This window comes from Bufo bufo, chromosome 2, assembly GCF_905171765.1.
Source record: "Bufo bufo chromosome 2, aBufBuf1.1, whole genome shotgun sequence".
Lineage (NCBI taxonomy): Eukaryota > Metazoa > Chordata > Amphibia > Anura > Bufonidae > Bufo > Bufo bufo.
The window spans coordinates 358,108,585-358,121,062 of NC_053390.1; the positions used below are offsets into that span (position 1 = coordinate 358,108,585).

The 12,478-nt window shown below is 41.1% G+C and overlaps 1 protein-coding gene across 2 annotated transcripts in view; it reads right to left on the bottom strand.

Moving 5' to 3' along the window:
- Positions 1-12,478, bottom strand: part of GLIS3 (GLIS family zinc finger 3) — a 437,296-nt gene that overhangs the window by 36,251 nt on the left and 388,567 nt on the right. For both annotated transcript variants that reach the window (XM_040417126.1, XM_040417127.1), the window contains one exon: positions 8,707-8,873. In XM_040417126.1, coding sequence (XP_040273060.1) covers positions 8,707-8,873 — 167 coding nt within the window. The remainder of the gene's footprint in view (positions 1-8,706; positions 8,874-12,478) is intronic.

The following is a 12,478-nucleotide window of genomic DNA, read 5'->3' on the forward strand; positions in this document are numbered from 1 at the left end:
TTTTTATTCTCATACTCAACCTGGTCCACTGCTGTGTGCCTTTAAAGGCAAATGTAATACATTGTCAGGACTGTTGAGTTTGCACTCAGGAGGCTTTCTCCATTATGAACATGAGCTCAGCAATCCAGGCGTTGTAATATAGTGGAGCCTTAGGCTGCGTTCACACGGGCGAGATTTCCGCGCGGGTGCAATGCGGTAGGTGAACGCATTGCACCCGCACTGAATCTGGACCCATTCATTTCTATGGGGCTGTTCAGATGAGCGATGATTTTCACGCATCACTTATGCGTTGCGTGAAAATCGCAGCATGCTCTATATTCTGCGTTTTTCACGCAACGCAGGCCCCATAGAAGTGAATGGGGTTGCGTGAAAATCGCAAGCATCCGCAAGCAAGTGCGGATGCGGTGCGATTTTCACGCATGGTTGCTAGGTGACAGTCTATAAACTGTATTACTTTCCCTTATAACATGGTTATAAGGGAAAATAATAGCATTCTGAATACAGAATGCATAGTACAATAGGGCTGGAGGGGTTTAAAAAAATAAACTCATTAACTCACCTTCTCCTCTTGATCTCGAAGTTCCCGGTCTCTTCTTTACTTGAGTTGTGGGCTAAAGGACCTTTGAGTTGAGTTTACTGATGAGTTGTGGGCTAAAAGACCTTTGGTGACATCAGATCACATGCTCCAATCACATGGTACATCACCGTGGTGATGTACCATGTGATTGGAGCATGAGATATGACGTCACCAAAGGTCCTTTAGCCCACAACTCAAGTAAAGAAGAGACCGGGAACTTCGAGATCAAGAGGAGAAGGTGAGTTAATGAGTTTATTTTTTTAAACCCCTCCAGCCCTATTTTACTATGCATTCTGTATTCAGAATGCTATTATTTTCCCTTATAACCATGTTATAAGGGAAAATAATACAATCTACACTACAACTAACCCAAACCTGAACTTCTGTGAAGAAGTTCGGGTCTGGGTACCAGTGTCGGTTTTTTATCACGCGCGTGCAGAACACATTGCACCCGCGCGATAAAAACTGAACATCGGAACGCAATTGCAGTCAAAACTGACTGCAATTGCATTCCTACTCGCGCGGTTTTGCCGCAACACACCGGGACGCATCCGGACCTAATCCGGACACGCTCGTGTGAACCCAGCCTTAAGAGTGCACAGTGGATCAAGAGGGGAAGGGTAGATTGAGTATAAAAAAAATTGGTGGACTCCCTATTTGCAGTACTACTTGTGTAGAACTACAGGTAATAGGGCCAAATCCAGGTGACAGAATCCCTATAATAATTTACAGAAAACAGAATAAAAAAGTTTAGGTATTGTTTTTTTTCATTTGATATTAAAGGCAGATATATATAAGAGTGACTGAACTGAAGACATCCTGATGCATACTGAACAGAATGCTCTCCATTCAGAATGCATTAGAATAAAACTGATCAGTTTTTTTTCGGTATTAAGCCCCTGTGACGGAACTCAATACCGGAAAACTTTAACGCTAGTGTGAAAATACCCTTACACGTGTTCCATCTTGTAGTTGACACACATCTGTTAGTACTGGAGGTTTTTTTTTTAAGAAGGGTTTAAGAAAAACTGGGTAAAACCTAAATTTTTACCATGTCTTATGATACAGTATATACTTCTTTAATATTATCCCCTTAACGACCTGGCCCATTTTTCGTTTTGTGTTTTTACCTCCCCACATTCCAAAAGTTTTTATTTTGTTTGACTTATCTTGTTTTACCACTGTGATGAGATTTGAACAGAAGCAGACATGTGGATGTTGGACAAAATATCCCATGCTGCACACAGGGAATTGTGATAGTACAGAAAATCTGCACGGTGTCCTAAAATTAGTGCACAGTTTCTCTACCGTTTGTTAATGTGTTACTGCTGTTCACTTATCTGGCTGATGAATATTTGGACCCCACACACCAGGACCTGGAAGTCTGCCTCTGAGCACATCTCTATTTTGCATTTACAGCTGAAAAGTGTTAGATTTATGCCTGAGCTTCCATTGCTTGCGAACATACAATATTTCAGAGATTTTATCTGGCATCCCATACAAAAAAAAAAAGACATAACCAGCAGCATGTCATAAATATTAGATCACCTAAGTCCGTCATCTGGTTGTTATTTTATAATTTCCAAACCTGACTTAAAGTTACTACCAAAAAGAAAAAAAAAAGGAAAACTGAAGATGAATTCACTGAACAAGTCAATAAGCTAGTTTCGAAAGCTATGACTCTGCAGTGCTCTTCTAAGCACTGGCAAGTAATATGAATTAATTAGATGCTCTTACTAAACTGACATGGCTTTATTCCTGTCATGTATAGAACTATGTGCTGCAGAAAACCCCCCAAAATATGTTCCATTTACACGCGGTTATTTATTCACCAAGTCATTAACTATGACAAGCTTACAACATTTACACATGACATTCATATTTCATGGAAATAAGTCAATGAAAAAATGATATAGGTCAGGAAACAAATTAATGGCATCCATCATTACAAGGATCTGCCCCTTAATTGTACAGTACTCTCCAAGGAGTTAAGGTTGAGAGAGTGTAAGGATTTAACCCGCTCTGAATTTGAATAGAGTACGACATATTGCCTACATTATTACTTAACAAATAACTTCATAGTAATAATAACACTGGGTTGTAAGCTACACAGCTAACCAGAATGTATGACTAGTTCATATGTCATTCTGTCATGGTGGGGAGAAGGGGAAACTCCCCACCGTACAATGTGGACCCGGTGGAAAAGCAACTAGGCCAGAGGCTGGGATAAGGGAGCAGGTCACCTCCTATTGCATCCCTAATCCTCGCCCTAACTCCTCACCGTATGAGCGGACCTGGATGGTAGGACGGCTCATACCCAGGAAACCTAGGACCCTGAGTCGCCCTGATAATCCCTCAAATAAAGAAAGGGGAGAGACAACCTGTTTATCCCAGACACGGATGACCAGGAGTCTCCACCGCCCTAGCTGCAAGGAAAAAGTGGAGACCGTATACAGTAACTGGATTGGCAGGTAAGCACGCAATACAACAAACTTACCTGCCGCAGCAACATCGACTGGAACCCGAGCATGAGTACTGGTGCCCACAACCAAACAGGACACAGTACAAACAACCACACCCAAGTACACAGCACACCAGTTACTGTCTGGACCCCCATGCAAACAGGATGCATGTTGGGCCCAGGCAGAGCAGCATACAGGCTTGTAGTTCCCCCTCTGGGGAACCCTGACACCCCCTTCTGGAGGAAACAGCGATAGACAGGGGAATGTCTAGCAAACATGCTGGACATCAAACACCACCAGACATGTAGCAACGACCAGACATAACACCTACCCATACAAATGACACCACACATAAAGTAGGGTAGTTAAGGGAATGAGACACCGGGATGACATAGCAGAGACATTACTAAGACCTTGGTGTTCCACAAGGTGGCTCTCAAGCACTGGGCAGATTAAATAAGCTGGACAAGAGCAAGCTCCAGCACACACCAAGGCTGGAGGACAACTGGCTCCAGTCTGCCAGCCACAGGCAATATAAACACCAAGTTGCCACACCCAGCCAGGAAGTTAACCACTCCAGACAGGGAAGGAACTAAGTTATAAGGGGCAGTGCACACACATGCAGACATACCGACATGTTGCACCTGGCAACCGCATGCACGGCTAACGTGTCACGGCGTACAGCAACAAAACCGTGACACATTCATTGTACTCATCCTAATCAATGTTCGATTTGTCAGAAAACTGTCTCTGTCATTGGCAAGGAAATAGTAAAATGCGCACAAGGTTATAAATAATGAGTGGCTTTACTCTGCAGCAGGTCCAACAAATCATACTAAGTGGGGCTATGACCTTAACACTGAGTTGTCAGGAGAGTAGACCTACTGCTGTAAAGAGGTAGACTTCTACAAACAGGAACACACATCCATAGGGAAAACACTTCGGTCTAGCAAAATGAGCCATCATTCATCTTCACACAAAGACATCTCAAACAGTAAGACTTGGTAAACATCCAGTACACATATCATCTAGAGCAAGCCTGTCACACTCAAATGTCACAGGGAACTAAAATGAGTAGAAAAACTCCTCATGTTTATGCTTGTATCATTAGAATGTATTATTAGAGTTCCAAAGGATTTTGGCGTAACGAAAAAGGTAATAGAACATTTTCTTTCTACACAAAAAAACCCCATAGCTATGTGTAAAGTCAATATATTCATAAACCATGTTTAGGAGATACTTTTAAAAGTCCAAGAGACACTACATTTTCTAGATTTGAAATCAGCAGAATGGACACTGCACAAACAGTGATCTGTAGGAGTGAATGAAGGGCGATTTGAGCTAAGAAACCTGTAGAATTCAGAACATTCTGGTGAGTACAAGCTCTGACACAACTTTAGTCCTTTAAATCACAGTATCACAGCAGAGGAAAACTGCTGGGTTGATTCACTCATGATATCGCCTGTTTAAAATGATAACAACAGATTACAGTGAATTCAAGAGAACAAATACATGTTCTGAGGGTGGGCTCTCAGAATCAGAATAATAAAAAATCTTGGACAAGCCCTAACATGGTTTAACAGCAGTGCTGATGTGCAAGTATATGGCTGCAGCCAATCACTGTCCTCAGCAGTCTACTGAGACCTTTGCCTTTGTTACAAGTAGATATAGATTTGCTGCACCACTTTTGGCAGATTTGGCTTAGGGCTACTTCTAAGGTTGATATCTAAGTGGCCCTACTGATATTCACCCTTTAAACAGGGATCTGGACTTCATTGCAGGGGAAACACCAGGCCGCAACCTCTTGAAATAGTCTCTGTTCCAAGTGATGACTGACTCATGGGGGTCAAGAGACCAGTGAGGCGCACAGAAGGAACAGGAAAAACCGTAGTCAGGGACAGGTCGAGGTCATAGCAGGCAGAGTTTGTGTAATTGATAAACAGGTCAGAGCAGGCAGCTCAGGGTCAGAATGGTCAGGCAGAGATCAGGTCTGAGTTCAAATCCAGAAAACAAGCAGAAGGCAGTATATGGGCAGACAAACATAGAATAGCACAGCTTTGCAAGACACTAGCGAACTAGAACCTATTGATCAGAAACTCTCCCAGTGGATAGGGTGCATTAAGTACATCTGAGTACTGATGTGCTGGCCCTTTAAGAGTTGGAAGGAGCATGTGCCCTAGGGGCAATGAGATGCACTGCTGGCAACCTGCAGGGTTCCACCTGCTAGATAGAACAGCCAGGTTGTTCTGGCAGCCGGGCCTGTCAGGAAGGGGAAGAAGAAGGCTGGTAGGTCTGTGCTGCAGCAGCACGGAAGAGAAGGGGCAGGTGAGCCAAGGGAGAGCCAAAGCAACGGGGCAATGGGTCGCTTCTTTGAGATTTTTACTTATCTCAGACAACCCCTTTAATTTTATAAAAGTGGACTAAGCTAAAATACAAATTAAGCATTTCCTTTCTTTGGTTAACTACTTCATGGTGATTATAAGTAGACTGTATCTATAGGAGACCCATGTTGTATATTAGCATGCCTAAAAACTAACACACTATTAGTACATTACTATAAGGAACAATGCTGCTCTACTGGGAGTAAAATGATGCCTACACAATACTACTATATAAAAGTAGCAACAACTGTGCTGAAAAAGATGAACTGGTCAAGCTTTCACTCACTATATAGTATGGAACATGATGTGAATTGACACAGTATATATTACTGACCACTATAGATAAAACATGCAAGATCTAGTAACCATTAGTCCTGTATATGACATGATTTGTCTTGCTGTAGACTAAATGACATTTTAATTCTTTCAACCCTTACACTGTAACAGTTGTGAATTAAACTGCAGCAGGCAACCATAGATTTCTCATAAACACAAAATCCCAAGCAGAGCACTAGGCTCATAATTTATATGTTAATGTTAAGTTTCTCACTATGTACTATACACTGCGTGCAGAATTATTAGGCAAATGAGTATTTTGACCACATCATCCTCTTTATGCATGTTGTCTTACTCCAAGCTGTATAGGCTCGAAAGCCTACTACCAATTAAGCATATTAGGTGATGTGCATCTCTGTAATGAGAAGGGGTGCGGTCTAATGACATCAACACCCTATATCAGGTGTGCATAATTATTAGGCAACTTCCTTTCCTTTGGCAAAATGGGTCAAAAGAAGGACTTGACAGGCTCAGAAAAGTCAAAAATAGTGAGATATCTTGCAGAGGGATGCAGCACTCTTAAAATTGCAAAGCTTCTGAAGCGTGATCATTGAACAATCAAGCGTTTCATTCAAAATAGTCAACAGGGTCGCAAGAAGCGTGTGGAAAAACCAAGGCGCAAAATAACTGCCCATGAACTGAGAAAAGTCAAGCGTGCAGCTGCCAAGATGCCACTTGCCACCAGTTTGGCCATATTTCAGAGCTGCAACATCACTGGAGTGCCCAAAAGCACAAGGTGTGCAATACTCAGAGACATGGCCAAGGTAAGAAAGGCTGAAAGACGACCACCACTGAACAAGACACACAAGCTGAAACGTCAAGACTGGGCCAAGAAATATCTCAAGACTGATTTTTCTAAGGTTTTATGGACTGATGAAATGAGAGTGAGTCTTGATGGGCCAGATGGATGGGCCCGTGGCTGGATTGGTAAAGGGCAGAGAGCTCCAGTCCGACTCAGACGCCAGCAAGGTGGAGGTGGAGTACTGGTTTGGGCTGGTATCATCAAAGATGAGCTTGTGGGGCCTTTTCGGGTTGAGGATGGAGTCAAGCTCAACTCCCAGTCCTACTGCCAGTTTCTGGAAGACACCTTCTTCAAGCAGTGGTACAGGAAGAAGTCTGCATCCTTCAAGAAAAACATGATTTTCATGCAGGACAATGCTCCATCACACGCGTCCAAGTACTCCACAGCGTGGCTGGCAAGAAAGGGTAAAAAGAAGAAAATCTAATGACATGGCCTCCTTGTTCACCTGATCTGAACCCCATTGAGAACCTGTGGTCCATCATCAAATGTGAGATTTACAAGGAGGGAAAACAGTACACCTCTCTGAACAGTGTCTGGGAGGCTGTGGTTGCTGCTGCACGCAATGTTGATGGTGAACAGATCAAAACACTGACAGAATCCATAGATGGCAGGCTTTTGAGTGTCCTTGCAAAGAAAGGTGGCTATACTGGTCATTGATTTGTTTTTGTTTTGTTTTTGAATGTCAGAAATGTATATTTGTGAATGTTGAGATGTTATATTGGTTTCACTGGTAAAAATAAATAATTGAAATGGGTATATATTTGTTTTTTGTTAAGTTGCCTAATAATTATGCACAGTAATAGTCACCTGCACACACAGATATCCCCCTAAAATAGCTAAAACTAAAAACAAACTAAAAACTACTTCCAAAAATATTCAGCTTTGATATTAATGAGTTTTTTGGGTTCATTGAGAACATGGTTGTTGTTCAATAATAAAATTAATCCTCAAAAATACAACTTGCCTAATAATTCTGCACTCCCTGTAAGGTGAATTTGACATATATCCTGGAAGACAGTTTGCTTGGCTTCAATAAATTGTGAACTTGCTACATAATGGATGAAATTTTTATTTTATGCACTTACAGTATATAGCGCTACTATATTCCGCAGCGCTTTACAGACATTATAATCCAACTGTCCCCAACGGGGCTCACAATCTAAGGTCCCTATCGGTATGTATTTGGAGTGTGGGAGGAAACTGGAGTACCCGGAGGAAAGCCACGTAAACACGGGGAGAACATACAAACTCCATGCAGATGTTGCCCTTGGTCAGATTCCAACCTAGGACCCCAGCGCTGCAAGGCACCAGTGCTAACCACTGATCTACCGTGTTGATATATTGTTTGACAAAAAGATAGGAGGACCTTCAGCTACAGAGTAAATGAAGAAGTTTTAGACGCAAAATCCTAACTCAACTATTGTATTTCAACTATACTTGAGCTATACACAGCAGTTATAAGGGGTCAGTAGACAACACTGGAATAGTTCACATTGCATCCCACCCAGAATCACATATGCAGACATAGACAGATGAGTAGGGAGACTATTTTGATCAGATGACAATAAAACCTCTAAACTCCCTATATATGAACTGCTCAGGGGTGTAGCTATAGGGGGTGCAGAGGTAGCAGTCGCTACCGGGCCCAGGAGCCTGAGGGGGCCCAAAGATCCTTGTGCTACATAAGAAGACAGAGGGTATTATAGAAAGTGCATGCCGGTCAAGTTACACCTCCGGCTAGAGGAAAGGGGTTAGGTCAAGAACTTAGCATTGGGGGGAAGGTGCCATTTAAAATTTTGCCTCAGGCAGCAGGAAGGCAATGTGTTTCCCTGCCCCTGACCACAAGCGCTAAGGAAAGGGGGGCCCAAGCTAAACTCTTGCATCGGGGCCCATGAGCCTTCAGCTACGCCCCTGGAACTGCTTCAACTAATTATTGCTACAGGTATTTACTCCCTACTGACATTGATAACTCTGCTTTTTACCTTGCCATGTCTATCCCCTTTTTTGAACAATTACGTGACACTTCAGAATTGGTGCCTGATGAAGAGACAGACCTAAGCAGTCTTGTGTGCTAGCTATTTCTCATCATCTTTTCAACGACTTCAATTTTTATCTTGTTAACACGATCCAAATATTTTATCTTCTTACCTTGCACATGAAGACCATTTGGCTGCACTGAGGCATTAGCTATTGCAGGATACGTCTTTGAATAAGATGCCCCTGACTGCTGCACTTGGGGTGGCTGTGGAGTTCTTTTGGGCATCATATTTGTGGGTGCATTAAGTCTCCTTGGGCTTAGATGATGAGGTGAAAATCTAAAATTAAACAGAGTGAATGGCAGTTTAAATTCCAACCTAAAACTACTTTCTGTGGTAAATACAAATAATTTAACAATCACTTTTGCTATTTGTTTGAGCACAATAAAGCTCATATGCTTATTATACTGCATATACATAAAATCCATATCTGCATTATCTATCCTCAGATCAGTGAGGGTCTGACACCAGGCACCCCCACCAATCATCTGTTTGAAGAGGCTGAAGCAATGTGGTCTTTTCCTAGGCCAGTGACGTCACATTCATTGGTCACATGGCCCAGACGCAGCTCATCCCCATTCAAGTGAATGTGCCTGGGCTACAACATACCAAGCACAGCTGTTATACAATGGAAGGAATTGGCCTAGGAAGAGGCTATGGCACTCCAGCCTCTTCAAACAGGTCATTAATGGGGGTGCAACCACTTTAATAGCCAATTTTAAACTAAAACTGAATTGTTACCTGTAATATAAAAAAATTAAAATTAAGAACAATGAGTAAGGATTAGATATTAATTAATGTACAGTATTTTATATAGTGGTAACATATTCTTCAGCACTGTACAGATAGTAATTAGTGATGAGCGGGAGGTGCCATATTCGATTTTGCGATATTTTGCGAATATTCGATTGAATATTAGTCTTATATTCGTCATTATTCTATTTATCGCGAATAATATGCGATTTAATTATTCGCGTATTGCGATTTTCTTTTAACTGTATAAGGCAACTTTCCTATTGGTTAGCTATGGCTATGGCTAATATGTGTATTTTACGAATATTCGCTATATTGCTATAACTTCGTTTTTTACAATATTCGTAATAGTCTAAAAAACTAAGTTATAGCAATATAGCGAATATTTGTAAAATACACTTATAGACTGCAATTTCACTAATATAGTGCTATAATCTTTTTTTTATAGTCAAATTTTTTTTGTCTCTTCTGAACATCAGTTCTGGAAAAAATTGACACTATTAAAAAAAATACTATAGCACTATATTAGCTAAATTGCAGTCTATATGTGTATTTTACGAATATTCGCTATATTGCTATAACTTTGTTTTTTAGAATATTACGAATACGATGAATATTCTAAAAAACAAAGTTATAGCAATATAGCGAATATATTAGTTATTTCGAATATTCGTCTTTTTTTTTTTATGTGTACTGTTATTCCACTTTGGCATACTGCTCCCTGACAAGCGTCCCTGTCACCATGGCAACGCCTGTGGGTTAGAATATACCATCGGATCTGAGTTTTCATGATCTCAGGGAAAACTCAGATCTGATGGTATTTTCTAACCCACAGGTGTTCCCATGGTGACGGGGACGCTTGTCGGGGAGGAGTATGCGAACAACTGTACAGATATAATGTGAATATTCTAAATAACGAATATATTCACTATATTGCTATATATTCGTTTTTTTGAATATTCTTAATTTTTAACATTTTTTTTCCATATGAAAACATGATTCCTTCTTGCTTAAGTTGCTTGTTGGCCAATGACTCATTGACCCACAAGAAAGAAGCAGGGAGGGATAATGTTTTCAGAGGTTAAAAAATGACGTCTATACAAAATAGCGAATATATAGCACTATATTTGAAATATTCGTGAATTAGCGAAGTTGCGATATTCACGATTAATATTCGCTATTCGAATATTCGAGCTCAACACTAATTGTCATTACTCACATGATACCTGCCCCAACTGGAATTCACAGTCTAAATTCCAAATCATCAAAATGTTTTTGCAGTGTCAGAGGAAGCATGGGTACTCAGAGGTAAACCATACTGACACAAAGAGAACTTAAACTCTGGGCAGTTTTTGCCCTTGGTTGAATTCAAACCCTGGACCCATGCACTGTATTGCCACCATGCCACCACAAACATCTTAATTATATAACAACTGATATGATGGGGTACACAAAATTGTATAGGTGGTCAGTTACAGTCTTGTGAAAAAATTAGGACACCCTTTGAAAGCATGTGGTTTTTTGTAACATTTTTAATAAATGGTTATTTCATCTCCGTTTCAACAATACAGAGAGATTAAAGTAATCCGACTAAACAAAGAAAACTGAAGAAAAGTCTTTTCAAGATCTTCTGTAAATGTCATTCTACAAAAATGCCTATTCTAACTGAGGAAAAAGATAGGACACCCTTGCCCCTAATAGCGAGTGTTACCTCCTTTGGCTGAAATAACTGCAGTGAGACGGTTCTTGTAGCCATCTACCAGTCTTCGACATCGGTCTGAGGAAATTTTACCCCACTCCTCAATGCAGAACTTTTTCAGCTGTGAGATGTTTGAGGGGTTTCTTGCACGTAGAGCCCTTTTCAAGTCACCCCACAGCATCTCAATGGGATTCAAATCTGGACTTTGACTTGGCCATTCCAGGACTCTCCATTTCTTCTTTTTCAGCCAATCTTTGGTTGATTTACTAGTATGTTTTGGGTCATTGTCATGTTGCATGGTCCAGTTCCGCTTCAGCTTTAATTTTCTAACTGATGGTCTCACATGTTCTTCAAGCACCTTCTGATACACAGTAGAATTCATCGTGGATTCTATGATGGTGAGCTGACCAGGTCCTGCTGCAGCAAAGCAGCCCCAAACCATGACACTTCCACCTCCATGCTTCACAGTTGGTATGAGGTTCTTTTCTTGGAATGCTGTGTTTGGTTTACGCCAAACATGTCCTCTGCTATTGTGTCCAAATAATTCAATTTTGGACTCATCTGTCCAAAGAACATTATTCCAGAAGTCCTGGTCTTTGTCAACTTTATCGCTGGCAAATGTCAGTCTGGCCTCGATGTTTCTCTTGGAAAGCAAAGGTTTCCTCCTTGCACACCTCCCATGCAAGTTAAACTTGTACAGTCTCTTTCTGATTGTAGAGGCATGTACTTCTACATCAACAGTAGCCAGAGCCTGCTGTAGTTCTCGAGATGACACTTTAGGGTTTTTGGATACCTCTTTTAGCATCTTGCGGTCTGCTCTTGGGGTGAACTTGCTGGGGCGACCAGTCCTGGGCATGTTGGCAGTTGTTTTGAAAGCCCTCCACTTGTAGACTATCTTCCGGACAGTGGAATGGCTGATTTCAAAATCTTTTGAGATCTTTTTAAATCCCTTCCCAGACTCATAGGCTGCTACAATCTTTTTTCTGAAGTCCTCTGACAGCTCTTTTGCTCTCACCATGGTGCTCACTCTCACTTCAACAGTCAGGAGCACACCAAACTAAATGTCTGAGGTTTAAATAGGGCAAGCCTCATTCAACATGCAGAGTAACGATCTACTAATTATGTGCACCTGGTGTGATATACCTGTGTGAGATCTGAGCCAATTTAAGAGGGAATACATGTGAGGGTGTCCTATCTTTTTCCTCAGTTAGAATAGGCATTTTTGTAGAATGACATTTACAGAAGATCTTGAAAAGACTTTTCTTCAGTTTTCTTTGTTTAGTTGGATTACTTTAATCTCTCTGTATTGTTGAAACGGAGATGAAATAACCATTTATTAAAAATGTTACAAAAAACCACATGCTTTCAAAGGGTGTCCTAATTTTTTCACATGACTGTAGGTGCATGATATGGTTTGGCAATTAAAACATTC